Source organism: Megascapheus bottae, chromosome 25, assembly GCF_031878675.1.
Source record: "Megascapheus bottae isolate mThoBot1 chromosome 25, mThoBot2.hap1, whole genome shotgun sequence".
Lineage (NCBI taxonomy): Eukaryota > Metazoa > Chordata > Mammalia > Rodentia > Geomyidae > Megascapheus > Megascapheus bottae.
In genome coordinates this window covers 4,130,031-4,150,188 of record NC_143533.1, presented here as the reverse complement: position 1 = coordinate 4,150,188, position 20,158 = coordinate 4,130,031, and the positions used below count along the sequence as shown (strand labels likewise).

Genomic DNA, 20,158 nt, shown 5'->3' with positions numbered 1-20,158 from the left:
CCTTCATGCATGTTAGGCAAACACTCTACCACTATGCCACTCTCCTAGCCCTGAACAATATTTTTATTAGTTTAATTATTTTGGTAGTTTTGGGGTTTGACCACAGGCTTTCATGTTTATTCAGCTTGCTCGTTTAGATTGTATACTACCACTTGAGCCATACCTCCAGCTCTGCTTTTTGCTGGTCTCTGAATTATGATCCTTCAGATCATAGCTATCTCAGTAGCTGGAAACATAGAAACAAGTCTCCAATACTCAGTTTGAACAGTATTTTTTAAGCCAAAGGTCCTCATTTGTTCTTTATTTCAGATCCCAGGCATTCGACCACTTCTCTGATAGCTATGTATCTACCTATGTATCACGGATACATTTATCTGATATACATATATATATATATGATCATATGTAATATTAATGTGGTGTATGTATGTGTATGTGTGTCCAGGCTGGCTTCAAATCATGATTCTCAGATCTCAGCCTTCAGAGTAGCTACAGTTACAGAGCTGAGTCACCAGACTGAAGAAGTCTCAGTCTGGTTTGGTGTTTAGAATGGTGGCTGGAGGCAGGGGAGAGGGAAGGCAGGGAGGAAGGAGGGCCTGGCTGGCGGGGGCAGGGAATGGACACAAGTTCCTGAGGCAAACATCTGCCTCTGTCCCCTCCTCCCGCTACAGATGTTCATTGTCGACAAGGTGGAGGGCGACTCGTGCTCGCTCAATGAATTCTCCATCACTGGTTCCACTTACGCTCCTGAGGGCGAGGTGTAAGTTACCCACGCGCCTCCCCTCCTCTTGGCACCTCGTATGTCCCCTACCCTCCACTCCTCCCATCCCGGGCCCTGGCTAGCTTTCCTTTCCTGCTTCTCTCCCCTTGCATTTCCCAACCTGGTTCTCTCTACTTCCTGGTCTCCTTGCTTATGCCCCCTCTGCAAACTCATCTTCTTTTCCGCCATCTCTCTCCTGCCTTCCTCCCTGCCCGTCCACCACCAGCCTGAAGAATGATAAGCCAGTCCGGGCAGGGCAGTATGACGGGCTGGTGGAGCTGGCTACCATCTGTGCCCTGTGCAATGACTCCTCCTTGGACTTTAATGAGGTAACCCCCCCACCCCTGATCCCCACAAAGTGTCTTCTTCCCTTCCCTTAGCGCCCTCACCAGCACCAGGAGGAAGGAGGGGGAGAGGGGAGCTGTTGGCTGCTTTCTCGCTCTGTGGAAGTGGGCTTGGGCTGGGAGCCAGGGTCCCGGACCGGTCCACCCACTGCCTCCCCCTCCTCTGCCCATCTCAGACCAAAGGTGTCTATGAGAAGGTTGGGGAGGCCACCGAGACCGCGCTCACCACCCTGGTGGAGAAGATGAACGTGTTTAACACGGAAGTGCGAAGCCTCTCCAAGGTGGAGAGGGCAAACGCCTGCAACTCGGTGAGTCGGAGTGTCTGCCCCGGCCCTTCACTTCACTGCACCCTGCCAGGATCCGCTTCCCCAGCGGGCAAGGTCCGGGCTCCCGCCAGGACCCTGATTCGTGTGGGTAAAGCTAGTCTGGGGCAGGAGGACTTGGGGGGCACCCACTGCTCCCACAGTTTGGTTGCAGACTCTTGTGCCCATGATTGCTTCTTCCGGTTGTGTCTGACCCTGGGACGGGCAGAGATGGACCCAGTGACACATCCTGGGATGGCCCTAAGGTTTTTGATCTCCTTGTCTCTACAGCACACTTGTTGGTTCAGATTCCAGTCCTAGTTCAGAGCCAGGGGTGTGTGGCTGCTGCCCCCAGGGGTGGGGCCTGTCTGCTTCAGATAGACAAAGGCAATTTGTCTTCCTCCTATTGTCTAGTACTGAGATTTGAACTCAGGATTTCACGCTTGCTTGACTTGCTTGAGGCTCATGGCTGGTGCTCTATCACTTGAGCCATATCTCCAGCCCTGCTTTTTGGTGGATATGTGCCTTGTAGAGATGGAGATGGAGCCTTACAGGTTTTCTCTTCCCTTCTTTCCCTCCCTCCCTCCTTTCCTTCCTTCCTTCCTTCCTTCCTTCCTTCCTTCTTTCCTCCCTTCCTTTTTCTTTTGTCTGTGAAGCCTGAACTCAGGGCCTAGGTGTCTCTGAGTTCTTTTGCTCTTCTGACATTCTGGTAATTCACTGGAGATGAGAATCTCCTAGTGACTTTTCTGGCCAGGCTGGCTTTGAACCACCATCTTCAGCTCTCAACTTCCTGAGTAGCTAGTATTATGGGTGTGAGCCACTGATATCAAGCAATACCAATTATGCTATGCTCACTCTGAGCTCTTGTTTTGTGAGACAGAGTCTTGCTCTCTGTATTACTATATAGAGAGCAAGACCTGCATTGGTCTAGAACTTATGATTCTCCTGCCTCAACCTTTCATGCATTACAAACATGCACTACCAGCTAGGCTGGCACTCTATTGTTGAGCTATGCATCTAGCACTTTTTTGTTTTTATTATTTTTGAACTAGGGGCTTGCTTTGGCTTGGGCCAGCCTGAACAGTGGTCTTATTATTATACTTATTATCACAGTTGAAATGACAAATGTTCACCATCACAGCCAGCTTCTTCTCTTCAGATGGAGTCTCCCTTGAACTACAGTCCCCCTATTTTCTGCCTCCTGAATAGCTAGGTGTACAAGTGTGAGCCATAGCATACATCTTTCTTTCTCTCCTTCCTTCCTTCCCTTTCTTCCCTTTCTTTTTCTTTCTTAATTTCTTCTCTCTCTCTCTCTCTCTCTCTCTCTCTCTCTCTCTCTCTCTCTCTCTCTCTCTCTCTCTCTCTCTCTTTCTTTCTTTCTTTGTCAGTCCTGGGCTTGGGCACAGGGCTTGAGCACTGTCCTTGGATTTTCTCAAGGCTAGAGCTCTACCACTTGGTGCCATAGTACCACGTCCAGCCTTTTTTCTATGTATGTGGTACTGAGGAGTCAAACCCTGGTCTTCGTGCATGCTAGGCAAGCACTCTACCACTAGGCCAAACTCCTGGCTCCAAGTCTCATGGACTTTTTAGTGCATGGGCTGGCTTTGAACCATGATCCTCAGATCTCAGCCTCCTGAGTAGCTAGGATTACAGGCATGAGCCACGGCGCCCAGCTTTTTTTTTAATTTTCTTTTTAATATGAGCAAGATGTTTATTATTGCTTTATTTAATCTAACAAAAAAGGAAACCAAACTAAATATTTACTGAGAGGGTTAATTTCCCAAAATTACAAATAACATGAACATAAAATTTGTTCTAAAATTTTTATTTTTCCTGTGGCAAAATATTCATGTATCATGAATATTTAATGGGGAAAAACAAAGCTGTTACTCTATTATTATTATTATTATTATTATTATTATTATTATTATTTTACCAGTCCTGGGGCTTGAACTTAGGGCTTGGACAGTCTCTCAGCTTTTTCACTCAAGGCTAGTGCTCTATCACTTTGAGCCACAGCATCAGTTTGGGTTTTCTGATGGTTAACTGGAGATTAGAGTACCAGAGACTCTCCTGCCTGGGCTGGCTTTGAACTGTGATCCTTAGATCTCAGCCTCCTGAGTTGCTAGGATTCCAGATGTGAGCCATAGGGCCTGGTGGGACACTTTACTATGTGTCAGGCACTGACATCACATAAGATTATTTGCATTGAAATTAATTAAAAGTAAATCAAGGTGAAAATGGGAAATTGAGTTTTTTAGTCATTCTGGCCACGTTTCCTCATGTAATATTGCTCCCTTGTGCCATGGGGACTGCACAGATTGTGGTTTCTGTCCTCACTATAAATTCTGCTGGGAAGAAAGATGACCATATATATATATATATATATTGTCTGTTGTGCTTTAGAGACTTGGGAAGGGAGAGAGGAGGTGACTCACTGGCACAACTCTTGCCTAGCACGTTTGAGGTCTTGAGTTCAGCCCTGGGTAGCACAAAAACTAAAAGTAAAAAGCAGAAGATCTTGTAAACATGGTGGCAGCAGGAACACTGGAATCTTCTCCCCATGTGCTATGGGAACCAGGCTTAGCTTTCACATTGGCCATGGCTTGGGCGTCTGCTCTGACCTCCAGACTGTTGTAAGGACTCCGGTCTCTCCCCCACCCCCAGGTGATCCGTCAGCTGATGAAGAAGGAATTCACACTGGAGTTCTCCCGAGACAGGAAGTCCATGTCTGTCTATTGCTCTCCAGCCAAGTCCTCCAGAGCTGCTGTAGGCAATAAGATGTTTGTCAAGGTCAGCACTCAGGATGTGCCTGTGCCCCCTCTCCCTTCCTCCTAATCCTAGAAACCTCTCCTATGCCCGCACCCCGAGAGAGGCAGGCAGGTGATCCCCGTCATGCTGTGCTGGTTTCTTAGGGTGCCCCTGAGGGCGTTATTGACCGCTGCAACTACGTGCGAGTGGGTACTACCCGGGTACCACTGACGGGCCCAGTAAAGGAGAAGATCATGGCGGTGATTAAGGAGTGGGGCACGGGCCGGGACACACTGCGCTGCCTGGCCCTGGCCACCCGTGACACGCCCCCTAAGCGGGAGGAGATGATCTTGGATGACTCCGCCAGATTCATGGAATACGAGGTGAGCAGTGGAGACACCTGTTGTTGTCCCGGAGCTTGGGAAGAGACTGATGGCTACAGCCAGGGGCTGGTGGGGTTAGCTCCTCAGGAGGGCTGAGATCTGACGATTGAGGATAGAAGCCAGCCTGGGCAGGAAAATCCATGAGACTCTTTATCTCCAACAAACCAGACAAATGGCAGAAGTGGAGATGTGATTCAAATGGTAGGGCACCAGCCTTAAGTAAACATGCCATAGTGACAGCTCTTAAGCGCTTGGGTTTAAGCTTCAGTAACACACACACACACACACACACACACACACACACACACAATATGACTCTGTAGTACAGATCCCCACCTCCCCACCCCCCCCAAAAAAAAAATCACAGGAGATTTGAGAAAGCTTTAGCCATCACCTGGCCAGTGCTACTTAATTTTTATTTGTGGTGCTGGAGATAGAAGCCAGGGTTTTGTGTGGACTCAGCGCATGCGCTCTATCCCAGCCCTGCAAACCTCAGTTTCCCAACATCTCCCAGTCAGTCTCCCTTTGTGCTTCCGTCCGGGCTCCTGGCCCAAGCTCTCTGACCTTCCATGGCCTGTTGTCTCCCCAGATGGACCTGACATTCGTTGGTGTTGTGGGCATGCTGGATCCTCCCCGCAAGGAGGTGACAGGCTCTATTCAGCTGTGCCGAGATGCCGGGATCAGAGTGATCATGATCACCGGAGATAACAAGGGCACGGCCATTGCCATCTGCCGGAGAATTGGCATCTTTTCTGAGAACGAGGAGGTGACAGACCGTGCCTACACTGGCCGCGAGTTTGACGACCTGCCCCTGGCTGAGCAGCGGGATGCCTGCAGACGCGCCTGCTGCTTCGCCCGCGTGGAGCCCTCCCACAAGTCCAAGATCGTGGAGTATCTGCAGTCCTTCGATGAAATCACAGCCATGGTGAAGAGCCAGGCGGGGTCCCCGGGGTGGGGAGGCCTCCGATTGTCCACATGACCCTTGTGGAGCACTGGTGGCAGGAGTGCAGGGAGGACTCTGACTGCAGAGAGAGGCCCCAGGAGGGAGGTGTGTGTGCAGGCCCTGAGCCTATCTCCTCCTCCTCCAGACAGGGGACGGCGTCAATGATGCCCCTGCCCTGAAGAAGGCTGAGATTGGCATTGCCATGGGATCTGGCACCGCTGTGGCCAAGACAGCCTCCGAGATGGTGCTGGCCGACGACAACTTCTCCACCATCGTGGCGGCGGTGGAAGAGGGCCGAGCCATCTACAACAACATGAAGCAGTTCATCCGCTACCTCATCTCCTCCAACGTGGGCGAGGTGGTGTGGTGAGTGGCGCGGGGCTGAGGTGAGGGCTCTTGGGCTGGGGGTGGGAGGCCCGGGCTGACATGTGACCACCTCCCTCCTGCAGCATCTTCCTCACCGCCGCCCTGGGGCTGCCCGAAGCCCTCATCCCTGTGCAGCTCTTGTGGGTGAACTTGGTGACTGACGGCCTCCCGGCCACCGCCCTGGGCTTCAATCCACCAGACCTGGACATCATGGACCGGCCGCCCCGGAGCCCTAAGGAGCCCCTCATCAGTGGCTGGCTCTTCTTCCGCTACATGGCCATTGGGGGTGAGCAGGAGGGAACCTCACAGCCCTTCCCCCCAGGGCTGTCCTTGGTCATCCAGCTGTGGCAACCCTCATCTCCACTGCCCTCCTCTCCCTGCCACAGGCTACGTGGGCGCCGCCACGGTAGGAGCGGCCGCCTGGTGGTTCCTGTACGCAGAGGATGGGCCTCGCGTCACCTACAGCCAGCTGGTAGGAGGGGGGCGGCGGGTGGGCAGCAAGAGGGGGGGCCAAGAGGCGTGCCTGGGATCTCAGACCCTCGTCCCCCCCCCCTCGCAGACTCACTTTATGCAGTGCGCCGAGGACAACCCCGACTTTGAAGGCCTGGACTGCGAGGTCTTTGAGGCCCCCGAGCCCATGACCATGGCCTTGTCCGTGTTGGTCACCATTGAGATGTGCAATGCACTCAACAGGTAGCCTGCCCACTGGCCCTGCGCTGACCCCTGCCCTGCCCTCCGCCTCCCTGCCTCCTCACTGTGCCCTCTCCCGTCCACACACAGCCTGTCTGAGAACCAGTCTCTGCTGCGGATGCCGCCCTGGGTGAACATCTGGCTGATGGGCTCCATCTGCCTGTCCATGTCCCTCCACTTCCTCATTCTCTACGTCGACCCCCTGCCCGTGAGCCATGGCAGCCGGCCCTCTGCTCTGATGGGGAGGAAGGAGGGGTCCCAGGAGGAAGCTGTCCTCCCTCACGGCTGTTGTCCCCCCCTGCAGATGATCTTCAAGCTCCGGGCTCTGGACGTAACCCAGTGGCTCATGGTCCTCAAGATCTCTCTTCCAGTCATTGGGCTGGACGAGGTCCTCAAGTTCATTGCTCGGAACTACCTGGAGGGTAAGTGCGCCCCGCTGCGGACCCCTCAGCCGGGGCCTGAGCCCAGCCCTGCCCTCCATGCCGCGCATGCGCGCCCTGTTTCAGTGGTTAAGTTCTTGGCCCTGGTGGGACCAGTGTCCCCAGGGAGGCGTAGCCCAGGCCCGGTCCCCACGCCATTGTACCTGGTCAGGTCACTGTCCTGGCCACCACCCCCTTGATAATGGCCTCTCTCTGTCCTCTCTGGCCGTAGGATAACCACCCCTCCATGTCCTTGAACCGTGTCACAGGTATTGCCCCTCTCTGCCCAGCTGCTCTGCCCTGCCGCTCGCTCCCAGCCCCTGCGGTCGCTCGCGCTCTCCCACGGTTCCCACTCGAGCCGTGGCCGCTGCCCCGCGCTTTCACAGAGCTACACAAAGCTGCCCTCAGCGCGGGCACCAGTACCTCTGGGTCCTGGCCGCCCGCTGCCCGCTGGGGGGCAGACCTGGCCGCCTGCAGGCGCCACTACTGCTGCGCTGCGCTGCGCTGAGCGCGCTGGCTGGCTCTGGGGGTCTCTGCTGCGGAAGCTGCAGTGGCTGGGGTGGGCTGGGGCCTGGGACTCAGTGAGTATGGTGGCTGGGCCAGTACCTCCAGGTGAGTGAGCTGAGCTGCCCTGCACCAGAAGGCAGCGCCTCTCCCTCCTGGCCCTTGGCTTCATCCCTTCCCTCTCTCCTTTCAGATCCAGAAGATGAAAGAAGGAAGTAACCAGCCCCCCTGCCCCTCCCCACCCGACAGTGACACCTCCCTCCAGAGTGGTGGCACACCCTCCCCATCTTCTTGCCCCAACCCCTGCCCTCCCCCTAAAACTTGGAAACCCCCCCAAACCCGTGGGGCTTCAGGGGCGACCGACTGAGCTGCTTATTTATTGAAAATAAATGACAGAAAAAATAATGGCCTCGCCTCCGTTCATGTCTTGGGCCTGTGCCAGGCCAGTGGGCAAGCGCCTTAGTGTCATGCGGTCCAGGAAGTGGCTGGAGGACTGCTGATGCTGGAGCGCTGGCAGCCACCGTGTGCTGGGCTGGCCGCAAGAGCAAGAGACAGAGCCTGGACCCCCTGGCAGGGCAGGGAGGGGAGGGTGGGCGGGTCCAGGAGGCAGCATGGCAGCCAGAAAGTCGCAGGCCTCAGCCTGCACCTTTGGTGCTGGGAGGGGGCTGGGCCCCCACTCGGGTGTCATCCCGGGAAGGGCGCTGGGTGGTGCATCTCCACCCCAGCACTGGACCCCAGGCCTAGAGAGGGCGGACTGCATCCTGAGCCCCACAGTCCAGACCCTAGGGGTCCGCGAGGAGGAGCATGGTCCTCCCGAGGGTGGGAGGGGACAGGGACGAGTGGCTTCTGGCCGGACCCCTCAGGTGTCCTTGATGTCCCTGACATCCCTCAAGGGAGCCTCATCCATGATGCTTCGAACTTGCTCCAGAGTCTCGGCCTGGCGGATCCGCTCCAGGCGCACCTAGGGGTGGGCGAGGGAGGCAGGCGCGCTGTGGCCGCTGGGCCTGTGAAGGGCATCCCCGGACCATGGACATACTAAACGGCAGACAGGGCCACGTCACCAGCACTGGGGTCACCGGAAGCCATGGCAGTGTGGTGGGAGGGGCTGGGCTGTATACCTGGAGGGCCTGGGAAAGCCGCACAAAGTCCCTCTGCACCTGCTCACTGGTCTCCAGCTCTGCCTGCAGCCGCAGCGTCTTAGCCCTCTGCTCGGAGAGGAGGTCCGTGAGCTGGGTCTGCAGGGACAGGACGGTGAGCTAGAGCCAGACTCGCCTGGGGCCAGAAGGGAGGGTGACCAACACAGTGAGAGACCCCCCACATGGCTGCCCTCGACACCACCCGACTATCTCCTCTGTCCAGCTGCTGCCTGGCTCGAGGGAGATGGGTAGGGCAGGGTGAGGGCCCACGGGGGTCACCTGTGTACGGCTGCCCGGTCCCTTCTCACCTAGGGCCAGGAGTTGGGCTCAACCTCACCTTGTGGTGCTCCTGCTGGAGCCGCTCTACCTCGGTCCTCAGGCTGCACAGGGAGGCTGGGAAGTCAGGCGAAGGAGCTGGAATCAGGTCCACACCATCTCTCTCCCTACCACAGCCCGGCCTAGGCAGCGTGCCAGCCCCTACTCACCCTCCAGCACCTCTGCAGGAGAAAGAGAAAGGTCAAGGCTGCTTCTGCTCGGCTCCCAGCCTGCTGCCTACACCCGGGCCCAGGCAGATCCTGCAGGAGGTCAGGGTCCCTCTTCCCTTGTCACCACTTTCCTCACCTGCCTCTTCCCGTTGCACCCTCAGCTGCCCCTCCAGGCTGGCCTTGGCAGCCGTCTCCTCCTCCAGCGCCTCTCGGAGTGTCACGATCTCGATGCGCAGGCGCTCAGCCTCGTGCTCCTGGGCCTGCTGTCGGGCCCACGCCCCCTGCCGTGTGCGCTGTACCAGCTGCTGCAGCTCCTGCAGGAACATGGGTGACCGACCAGCTGGGCACAGGGCAGAAGAGGGAAGGGGGCCTGAGCTGCTTTTTGCTCAAGGCTAACATTCTACCACTTGAGCCACAGCACCACTTCCGGCTTTTGGGTGGTGAGTTTGAAGCCTGCCTGGACTACACAGGGAGATCCTGTTTCAAAATAAAACAAAGCAAGTCCAGGACTGGGGCTGTGGCTAAGTGACATGGTCCAGGTGTTAGGTTCTCCCCCAGCATTGCAAAAGTAAGAGCAAACTGAATCGCTGCCTCCTTGGCATCAAGCAGTGGGTCAGCTCTCACCGCACGCTAACACTGGAAACGGCACCCTTCCACTGCCCACATGAAGAAACCAACCGAGTCTTAGGGAAGAGTCACTGTGTCGGCTAAGGCAGCACAGTACTACAGTCACTCAGGCCTTTGGTCCCAGGCCTTGCTGTCTTCTTCCTGGAGAGGAAGAACAAGGTGGCCCCTGGCTTTTGGGGTCCACATCCCACTTGCCTGCACAGAGCTGGGCAGTGCCTCCTCCTCGCCCTGGCGCTGCTCTAGGCCCTGGTGGGCTGCGGATGGCAGCTGCTCAGCCCGAAGCCCTTGGTTTTCTTCATGTAGCCGCTTCACCTCATGGCTCAGGCACTTGTGGGAGGTGGCCAGCTCTGCCTGGGGATGGGGAGTAAAACAAGACATTGAGGAATAGTCTCCAAGCCCTACCCCTGAACCCCTGCCAGACGCTGTCCCAGAAGGCAAGCCCTGGCGTGCAGGTCTACTTTACTGTCTCTGGTCCCACGAGCTACACTCCATGTAGCATCTCATCTTGTGCCTGCACGCTGTATTTTTATCTAATTTGTGGTGTGTGTGTGTGTGTGTGCCAGTACTGGTGTTTGATATCATTACTTGGAATTCAGGGCCTCATGCCCCTATTTAGCTTTTTCACTCAAGGCTGGCACTCTATCATTGGAGCCATAGCTCTAACTTTTGGCTTTTTGGGGTGGTTAATTGGAGATAGGCATCACATGGACTTTTCTGCCCAGACTCTGAAACTCAATCTTCAGATCTCAGCCTTCTGGTTCACTGCTCTTACTTTTAAGACAAGATCTCACCATGTAGTCAAGGCTGGCCTGGAACTCACAATCTTCCTACTGGAGCCATGTAAGTACTGGGATTACAGGCATGGACCGCCATGCTTGGCAATATGCTTTGTTTAAGGCTAAAAGTAATTGTGAACTTTCAGATCAGGAAGCAAGCCAGGTGCCTGTGGCTCACAACTGTAATCGCAGCTATTCAGGAGGTCAAGATCTGGAGGACCACAGCTTAAAATCAGCTTGGGCAGAAAAGTTTGCTACATTCCACTTCAAAACAACCAGCAAAAAGCAGAACTAGAGGTATAAACCAGTCCCTGAGTTCAAGCTCCAGGACTGGCAAAAAAAAAAAAAAAAAAAAAAAACAGTACTGAAAGGTATGGTTTTGTGTGTGTGTGTGTGTGTGTGTGTGTGTGTGTGTGTGTGTGAGTCCTGGGTCTTGAACTCAGGGCCTGAGCACTGTCCTTGAACACTTTTTGCTCAAGGCTAGTGCTCTGTCACCTGAGCCACAGTGCCACTTGTGGCTTTTTCTGTGTATGTGATATGGAGGAATCAAACCTAGGGCTTCATGCATGTTAGGTGAGCACTCTACCACTAACTAGGCCTGGCTCCAGGCCCTGAAAGGTTTTTTTTGTTTGTTTTGTTATGTTTTTTTCAATGCCTGTAATTCTAACTACTGAGGAAGCTGAGCTCTGAGGACCAGAGCCAGCTCAGGCAGATAAGAGCTATGAGGCTCTTATCTTCAAATTAACCACCAAAAGGATGGTGGCGGTACTGGGGCTCAAGTGGTAGAATGCTAGCCTTGAGCAAAACAAAAAACTCAGAGGTAGCACCCAGTCCTTCAATTCAAGCCCCAGGACCGACACAAAAATAAAAACAAAAATAAGTAAGGATACAATACATCCATAATCTAGATTTCTGTTTTCTTTGAAGTATCAGAACAGCTAGCTTCTTTGGAGCCCACACCCCCAGGCAAGAACAGTATCATTATGGGATGGTAGCCCCTTTCCCATACATCCTTAGTTTGCCAGGCTCCCAGCCTCACAAAAGGCCCTCTTACCAGGAATGGTGGCTCACACCTGTAATCTTAGCTACTCAGGTGGCTGAGATCTGAGGATCAAGGTTCAAAGCCAGCCCACGCACAAAAGAACCTGAGACTGGGGCTAGGAGTTTGGCCTAGTGGTAGAGTGCTTGCCTAGCATGCACGAAGACCCAGGTTCAATTCCTCAGTACCACATACATAGAAAAAAAAAAAAAAAAAGAACCTGAGACTTCTATCTCTAATTAACCTCTAGAAAACCGGAAGTGGGGCTTGGCTCAAGGATACCGCCTTGAGCTGAAGAGCTTAGGGCCAGTGCCCAGGTCAACTTCAACCCCATGACCCACAAAAAAAAAAAAAGAAAGAAAGAAAGAAGAAAGAAAGACCCTCTTTACTCAGTAAGCCCTCTTCCCTGGCCTTGGTGAGTACCTGCAAACTAAGGCCCATTATTTCAGTTTTACAGACCGTGAGGCAGAAATCCCATGATCACGAGTTGATTCAAGAACACACAGCTCGGATAAGGATGGTGGCTTATGACTGCAGTCTCAGCTATATGGGAGGCCAGGTTTGTGCCTAGTCCAAGAAAAACACTACAGTGACACCCTTTTCAACCAACAAGCTGGGTGTGGTGGAATATACCTGTGATAACAGCTACAGGGAGGCAGTAGGTAGGAGGACTGTGGTCTGAGGCAGGCCCTGGGAAAACAAGTGCAAGACCCTATCTGAAAAATAAAGTTAAAAGGGCTGGCGGTATGGCCCAGTGATAAATGCACCTACCTGACAAACTCTACCCCCACAAAAATAAAATGAAATCAGACGATCCTCAAACCCTTTACCTACCAGGCATTATTACCAGAGGGAAGCCAGAGCAGCGGGGAGGAGGGGCAAGAGCCTTGAAGCGTCCTGGGCCTCCCCAGATACCCCCCCCCCCCCAGCCCACCAGGCCCTCACCATCTGCAGCTGCACGCGCTCCTGGGCCTGGCTCACGGTGCCCTGCAGGGTCCGGAGCAGCTGCTCTGAGTTCTGGACCTGGGCCAGGAGAACCTGCATCTAGGGATGGAAGGAGGCAGGGAGATCAGCGGACCCGAAGGGGCAGCAGGCGGCCAGAGGCCAGGCAGGGGCTGGAGCAGAGCTGGACTCACCTGTTTGGCACAGTCCTCGTTACTCCGCCGCAGGCCCTCCTGCAGCTCATCCCGCTGCCGGCTGACAGCTTCCAGGTCTTTCTGCAGCTGCCGCCCCTGCCACAAACCTGTGCTTCAGTCTCCAGGTTCCACCTGCCCCCGCCCCCCCAAGGGTGGCTATGCCATGAGGCCTGCATTGTTTGCCAGGAGTGTGGAGTGTCACCTTCATTACCACAACAGGCAATCGCAAGCCCTGCCCAGGCTCCCTTCCAAAGTGGGTGTCAAGTCCACAGCTCCTCTTGTCTCCTTACCACCTCCTGCTCTTGTCTCTACCTCTCACTTTAAGTCTCTTTCTCTTGATAGTACTGGGAAATGAACCACAATCTTGAATGCCTAAGCAAAATTCTACCACACGAGCCAGATGCTGGTGGCATTGCAGCGACTCGGGAGGCTGAAATCTGAGGATTGAGGATTGAAGCCAGCCCAGCAGAAAAGTACATGAGACGTTTACCTCCACTTAACCAGAAAAAAAAGGCAGACATGGAGCTGTGATAGCGCCCCCTGCCTAGCAAGCAAGAGGCCCTGAGTTTCAAATCCTAGAACTGCCCTCTCTCCCTCAAAACGCCTCTTTCCCCCATCCAGGTCTCAGCCCCAATCTCTGCTGGTCTCTCATTTTGCCAGTTTTTCTCACCTCTTCCATTTTCTTTGTGGTGGAGCTGGGACTGTATCCAGGGCCTCACATGTTAGGTATGCTCTTTACCCCCGTGCCCTTGCCTTTCCAGTTCTGCTGTGGGCATCTCACCCCATGACACTGCCTCTCAAGTCTATGTCTGTACCCCTCTTCCTCCCCTGAGAGCACTGCTCTCCTGCCCTGGCACCCGGCTCTTGCTCTAGCACTGGCTCTAGACTCATCCAGGGAAGGCTGGATGCCCACAAGCTCCTTGCCCAGTCCACGCACCTCCACCTGCAGCTGTTCCCACTGAGTGTCTGGCACCAGCTGGTACCCAGGAGGGGGCAGGTAGATGCCCTCAGGGACCAGGGTGCCAGTAGACACCAGAGAGGCCGTCTCCTCCTGCTCTGGGCTCAGGCCCTGGCGTCCACGGGGCAGGGAGGCGCTGCTGCCGGCCCCGCCCAGGGAGAAGGAGGTGATGGACGCGCTGTCATCACAGTTGTGGGCGAAGGCCTCGGCTGCGGGACCCCCATCTCCGCTCAGCTCTTCCAGAGGTTCCAGTGGGGGAGATGGGTTTCGGGACAGGGGTAGCGACTCTGCAGAGCTATGTAGGGCAGAGGGTGGCCGGGGGCGTCTCTAGGGAATGATGCAGGGAAGAGGCTGAGGGCAGCGTACTGGGGTGCCCTCTTCCCCTTGGCACCCCGGGGGCTCCCCCTCACCTGGATCTCCTGGATCAGCTCCTCCGCCTTCAGCAGCTTCGTCTTCAGCTCCTGGATCTCCTGCTCCATGGGCAGGACGATCTCCCGCAGCTTCTCTGAGTCCTCGTGGGCCTGAGAAGGATGGGGTGGGCAATGACCCAGACCCTCAAGGCTGCCTGGGCTTTCCCTCAGCCCCACAGCTCTCGGAACCTTCCTGGACTTTTTGACTGACCCAGTTTTAGGGCTGGTGGGCCTTGCTCCAGGGCCAAAGTCAGGAAAGGGTTTTGTCTCCTGTGGCTCTTGCCCTCTTACAAACCATACCTTTCTTCCATACCATTCAACCTGTGTGTGTGTGTGTGTGTGTGTGTGCGCGTGTGCGCGTGCAAAGCTAAATTTTCAATCACCCACCACCAATCCTCATCTTCCTCATTCAGGTCATAAGGAAAAGGCTGACCATTTTCTTTCTGTCTCTTTCTAAACTTGGGAACCTGTTGAACTTGCAGAGTCAACAGTCTCTGGACCTCTCCCCTTGGCTCCTCTAACTCACAGAGTCAATGCCAAACCAATCCCCCATCCACCCAGGTCCCAGAGGCAAGAAACTGCTAGTCATTCTCTACCTGCCACCGCCCCACGCTGCTTCCACCCCTTGAGTCACTGAGACTCCTACACAAGCTCATTTAACCCCCAAGTGTACAGAGAGAGAGCCGGGTCTACTTCAAGTCCGGGAATTTGTTCTATGAACACATGGTGACTCCAGAAGGAGCTCCAGACTACTGCTCTTTCCGGGGCTCCAGAGGGGCTGTGCCTGAGCCACGCCCCTTCATTTGCCATCCAGGGAAAGGAAGGACCCTTGCAGTACAACAACCAAGAGCAGGAATGTGGAGAGGAAGCCTCTCCTTTCTTGGACCCCTATTTTGATTTCTGCCTTTTCATTTTTGTAATATTACCAGGGCTTGAACTCAGGGCCTGGGTGCTGTCCCTGAGCTTTTCTTTTCTTTTTTTTTGGCTAGTGTTCTACTACTTGAGCCACAGCTCCACTTCCTGCTTTTTGATGGTTAGAGATAAAAGTCTCATGGAGCTGGATGCTGGTGGCTCATGCCTGTAATCCTAGCTGCTCAGGAGGCTGAGATCTGAGGATCACTGTTCCAAGCCAGCTTGGGAAGAAAAGTCCACGAGACTCTTTTCTCCAATTAGCCAACAGAGAGCTGGGCCGTGGAGGTGTGGCTCAAGTGAGGAAGTACCAGCACTAAGCAGAAAAAGTCAAGTGAGAGGTGAAATCCTGAATTTGAGACCCAGTACCAGAACAATAACAAAGAACACAAACTTTAGAATCACACTGCCTAGAGTTTTAAAATCTCAACTGTGTTCCTTTTTCATTGCAAAGGCTGGAGAATCACTGGACCTTTCTTACCCATCTGTGCAATGGACCTGTGTAATATACCGCGCCCCCCCCCCCCCCCAGTCTTCACACAGAGCAGTCAGGGGAGAACAGGCATACTGAGCCCCTGGCACCTCTATGTCTAACCTTGCTTTTGGAGGACAAAGGGCAAACCAAGTCCTTCTCAAGTACCTGGTTACATAGTAGAACTGTGTTCCACCAGTAATGGACAATAAGATGCCCCCTTTCCTCACTGCAAATGCTGTTGGGGGGGAGGGGAGGGCAACCTACCTTTTCCATCTGCTTCTCCAAGGAGTCCAGGGGATGGGCACGGGCCAGCAGCTGCTTGAGGTGGCCTAACTCCCGCTCCTTCTCCTCCCTGTCCTGCTGCTGCTGCTGCCGCTCTTGCTTCAAGGCTGCAATCTGGGCCTCGTAGCTGCTGATGGACTCTGTAGGCAGGAAGGGTGGGTGCTCGGTGCACTGCCTTTCCCTGCTACCAGATCTGCAGTGGTGCCACATGGGCTGGGAGAGGGCACTGGCAAACCCTCAGCTTCTCAGAGATGACAACTCGGGAACGTGAGTGAATACCAGGCTGTTACAAGATGACTCAAAAGGATGGAGGTAACGTGACAGTCCAGGTACATAGGAGGGGTTTGGCTGCACAATATGTCTCTAAGGTGAATTCTATCAAAGAAGTGGTCCCTGAACCAGGTGCTAGGGATTCATGCCTGTAATCCTAGCTATTCAGAGATCTGAGTATCACAGGTTGAAGCCAGCCTGCACAGGAAAGTCCCTGAGTCTCTTATTTCCAATAAACTACCCCCCCCCCAAAAAAATCTGGAAGTGAGGCTATGGCTTAAGTAGTAGAGAGCTAGTCTTGAGCAAAATGAAGTTCAGAGACAGTGCCCAGTAGAAACAAAAGTCAGTAGAAACATTGGAAAAAGGTGATTTACAAACTGTCCAATTGATCGCATGACAGAGTTTAAGACATGATGGTTATTCCTACTAAGATATACCAGCAATAATCAGCATTTGATAATACAATTATTGCTGCAGGCTCTGGAAATTCAGAGGTTCACCACACACAGAAAACACCAGGGCATGAGTGAGGATGCAGTGGAGGAGAATCCCCAGCTGTAGATCCTTCTGGGAGCCCTGTTCTGCCAGGTGGGTCAGGAGAGGGCGCTAGCTAGACGTGAAATAGGGAAGGAAATAGGCAGGGCTAACAGGACTATCATCAGCAGTCCTTAAGGTGGGAAAGTAGCTGATTCATCCGGGCATAGTGTCATGAGAAAAGTGTACAAGCCCAAGCAAGTACCTAAGAGGCGCCGAGAAGGGTAAAGAGAGTGACAGTAGTTCCCAAGGCCTTCAATGCCAGGACATGAGGTTTGGAATTCATCTTACCTATCAGCAGCAGGTAGAGGTGATGTTGGATGGAACATGAATATTTTGGTGTTTGTGCAAATGTTTGTCTTAACATACTAAAGTCAGATGGACAGTTTCCATTGATAGGCTGCCTGGGTTCAAATCTAAAAGCATGGGTTCAAATCTAGGCAAAGCATGGCAGTGCATACTAAGGCCAGCCCTAGACAAAATAAATAAATAAATAAATAAATAAATAAATAAATAAATAAAAAACAGAAGACATTATCCAGAAAGTAACTAAAGCAACACTGATCAAGATTTGTTGTATTCATGTTGAATTGAAATCCCTTTGTATAACTACTTAAGCTGTCTAAAAAAATAATTTGTAGCCAGGTACTGGTGGCTCATGGCTGTAATCTTAGCTCCTCAGGAGGCTGAGATCTGAGGATCATGGTTTGAAGCCAGCCTGAGTAGAAAAGTCTATGAAACTCTTTATCACTAATAAACTACTCAGAGCAATCTGGAAATGATGCTGTGGCTTAAGTGGCAGAGTTCTAGTCCTGAGCACAAAATGGCTCAGGGACAGTGCCCAGACCTTGACTTCAAGCCCCACGACTGATTAAAAAACAAAAACAAAAACAAAAACAACGTATTTTCCCTCCAAAAACAATTAAAACAAAAAAGACTTGGAGGTATTGTTCAAATAGTAAAGACAAGCCTATCAACACAAGTCCCTGAGTTAAGATCCCAGTACTTTCCCAGAAAAATAAATTTGCTTTTGGTCAGTGTTTGGGTTTGGACTCAGAGCCTAGGCACTGTTACTGAGCTCTTTACCACTTTACCACTTCAAGCCACATTGCACACAGTGAGCTACTTCCAGTTTTCTGGTGGCTAATTGGAGATAACAAAAAGTCTCATAGACTTTATTGCCCAGGCTTGGCTTTGAACAGTTATCCTCAGATCTCAGCCTTCTGAGTTGCTAGGATTTCAAGAGAAAGCCACCAGCTTTTAGAGTAAACCTTATAACTTATTTTTATAGCTCTTTGGTCCTCAGAGGTTTCTTTGTAAAATGGAGGTGGATAATTATTTCTAACTCATACTTTGTCACAAAGATTACATTCATAAAACACTTAGCTAGTAGCTCACTTCTGTAATCTTAGCTACTGAGGAGGCTGAGATCTCATGATTTCAATTTTAAGCTAGCCCAAGCAGGCAATTCCATGAGATTCCCATCTCCAATTAACTACCAGAAAGCCTGAAGTAGAGCTGTGGTTCAAGTGGTAGAGCTCCAGTGCCCAGGCTTTGAGTTGAGGACAAGTACTAGCATGTACACACACACACACACACACACAGATCTACTTAAAATATATATTATTGGGGCTGGGAGTATATATATTATTGGGCTAGTAGTAAAGTGCTTGCCTAGCATGCACAAAGACCTGGGTTTGATTCCTCAGTACATATACATAGACAAAAGCCAGAAGTGGTTCTGTGGCTCAAGTGGTAGAGCTCTAGCCTTGAGAAAGTCCAAGGACAGTGCTCAGGCCCTAAGTTCAACCCAGGGCTGGCAAAAATAAATAACAATAAAAATAAATATTAAGGGTAAGAAGTCATATGTAGATGACTATATTGTACAAGTATGTGGACACCTGACAGTGTGATAAACAGTCCTAGAGAAGTCTGGAGGCAGGAGCAGTTGTTATAGGGGAAAAGCCATGGTGGGATGGGAGTTTTAGGTAGTTTACTCTGGAAGCCAATGTCAAGATCACACTCAGAGGCTGTGAGGGGGGGACAGTAATCCTGGAGAGCTCAACAGCAGGGACGGGACTGCCATCTGCTTTAGAAACTCTGGCCTTTGCTTAGAGAAGTGGGCAGGAAACAGGAAAAAGAAGCTGAGGATCTGGGGTCAGGGGAGTTGGTATTTCCCAAGCAGAGAGGCCATAAAGTAGAAGAAGGAGGAGGGAGGTGCATGCAGGGAAAGGAAGGAAACCAGAGCGTTAGGCTAGGCCTGAGGTTGACTCTGCAGCCCAGACTAAATTGTGGCTGGTTCGGGGAACTAAGAAGTTTCTTGCTCATCTTCAGGGTTGATCAGTCATCAGTGAAAGACAAGAAATGAGAGAGCAAGGAAACAGGTAGAGGGTGGGAGCTAAACTTAGCTGTAACTGACAGCTGCTGACATGATATAGAGTGTCTCTATGCAAATTGGAGGAGGGAACCCCTAACTCCAGTTCATTACCTACCTGACTCCTTTCTTGTCCTGTACTCCCTCTACGGGCTGACAGCACGTCTGGAGGAGACCCTCCCCTCTCACCTTTCAGGATGGCTTGCAGCGAAGCCACCTCTTCTTGGCACTGCCGCTGTACTGCAGCCACTGCTTCGGCCTTCGTGCTCTCGCTCACTTCTGCCACAGCCTTCATGGTCTCCATTTCTGCCAGCGCACCTGCCAGCTCAGCCCGAAGCCGGCAGAGCTCACCTGATTTACCTTCAATCTTTGACCCCTCCTGGAGCGGGGGGTCCAGTGCTGTGAAGGACAGGAATCAGAGCCTCTAGATCCCATTACTTCCCTTATTCCTAACACCCTAGTCATCGAATCGGCAAAATCAGCAAGTCTCACAACTCTTTCACAGACCCTGGCCCCGCCCTCTCCCCTGGCCCCGCCTCTCTCCCCTGGCCCCGCCCCCTCAACTCTTTCCCGCCATACTCGGCTTTATATTCTCTTTAGCCCGCCCCCTCCTTCGGCTTAGCCAATCGCCTTTCCTCGCTCGCGAACCCTCCCTTCTGGCGTCCCCGCCCCTTCCCGCCTCACCCATTTCATCCCTTGGGCTTCAAGCTCCGCCCCTTACTCCTGCGGCTGAGGCCCCGCCTCCTCTCCCCCTTCGCCGGCGTGCCCCGCCTCTTTCCCCTGGATTCCCCCCCCTTATCTCCTCCACTCGCCAGCTGCGGAGCTGGAACCCGCCTCAGGTCCAGCCGCCCCCCCGCCCCGCGTGCACGGACCCGCCCCGGCGTACCACTCCTCGGCCGTCTCAGTCGCCGGTCCTCTCCCGGAGCCTCGGGCGCAGCTGCCGCCATCACCTCAGCTCAAACGGCGGATTTCCGCACTCCCTGATGACGGCGCGGCCCGCTTCCGGGTCCTGTCGGCTGTTTCCGGACCCGCTCGGCTGTTTCCGGCTCGGCCGGGCTCCGAAGCTGCGGACGGCCGAGCGCCTCCGGAAGTTCCCGAGTGGATCCTGAGCCTCGGCTCCGAGTCCACGCCTCTCCCGGACTGTGCGGACGCCGGGGCCGGTGCTGAGCTCTTCCTGGCTTGGCTCCGCGTCCCCGGAGGCTCCGATCCCACGACACCTCCGCGGAGACCTCGGGTGGGGAGCACGGAACGCGAGCTCGCCCTCCCTCCCTGCTCCTCCGGGAGC

At 53.5% G+C, this 20,158-nt stretch overlaps 2 protein-coding genes across 2 annotated transcripts in view; one reads left to right on the top strand and one right to left on the bottom strand.

The window, feature by feature from the left end:
* The window catches only part of Atp2a1 (ATPase sarcoplasmic/endoplasmic reticulum Ca2+ transporting 1), a 16,070-nt gene extending 8,203 nt beyond the window's left edge, over positions 1 to 7,867 (top strand). The window contains exons 10-22 of the mRNA XM_090357889.1: positions 672 to 760; positions 987 to 1,089; positions 1,281 to 1,412; positions 4,074 to 4,199; positions 4,322 to 4,540; positions 5,130 to 5,465; positions 5,629 to 5,849; positions 5,933 to 6,135; positions 6,236 to 6,321; positions 6,409 to 6,542; positions 6,630 to 6,747; positions 6,844 to 6,961; positions 7,656 to 7,867. Coding sequence (XP_090214015.1) covers positions 672 to 760; positions 987 to 1,089; positions 1,281 to 1,412; positions 4,074 to 4,199; positions 4,322 to 4,540; positions 5,130 to 5,465; positions 5,629 to 5,849; positions 5,933 to 6,135; positions 6,236 to 6,321; positions 6,409 to 6,542; positions 6,630 to 6,747; positions 6,844 to 6,961; positions 7,656 to 7,681 — 1,911 coding nt within the window. The 3' untranslated portion in view covers positions 7,682 to 7,867. The remainder of the gene's footprint in view (positions 1 to 671; positions 761 to 986; positions 1,090 to 1,280; positions 1,413 to 4,073; positions 4,200 to 4,321; positions 4,541 to 5,129; positions 5,466 to 5,628; positions 5,850 to 5,932; positions 6,136 to 6,235; positions 6,322 to 6,408; positions 6,543 to 6,629; positions 6,748 to 6,843; positions 6,962 to 7,655) is intronic.
* Positions 7,820 to 20,158, bottom strand: Rabep2 (rabaptin, RAB GTPase binding effector protein 2). Its single transcript, XM_090357888.1, has 13 exons — positions 19,760 to 20,158; positions 19,063 to 19,272; positions 15,678 to 15,835; positions 14,030 to 14,140; positions 13,599 to 13,946; positions 12,662 to 12,757; positions 12,471 to 12,569; positions 9,906 to 10,061; positions 9,220 to 9,397; positions 9,084 to 9,095; positions 8,936 to 8,991; positions 8,581 to 8,697; positions 7,820 to 8,423 (listed from the first exon to the last, which is right to left on the bottom strand). The coding sequence occupies exons 1-13, from the start codon at positions 19,818 to 19,820 to the stop codon at positions 8,322 to 8,324; spliced, it is 1,704 nt and encodes a 567-aa protein (XP_090214014.1). The 5' UTR covers positions 19,821 to 20,158; the 3' UTR covers positions 7,820 to 8,321.

Bases quoted from the DNA above. Each gene is read 5' to 3' on its own strand.
- Rabep2 (XM_090357888.1), bottom strand. From the start codon at position 19,820: ATGGCGGCAGCTGCGCCCGAGGCTCCGGGAGAGGACCGGCGACTGAGA. The intron at 8,698-8,935 runs GTGAGGTTGAGC...CTGTCCCTGCAG, and splicing joins TCCAGCAGGAGCACCACAAG to ACCCAGCTCACGGACCTCCT. The intron at 8,424-8,580 runs GTATACAGCCCA...GCCCACCCCTAG, and splicing joins GGCTTTCCCAGGCCCTCCAG to GTGCGCCTGGAGCGGATCCG.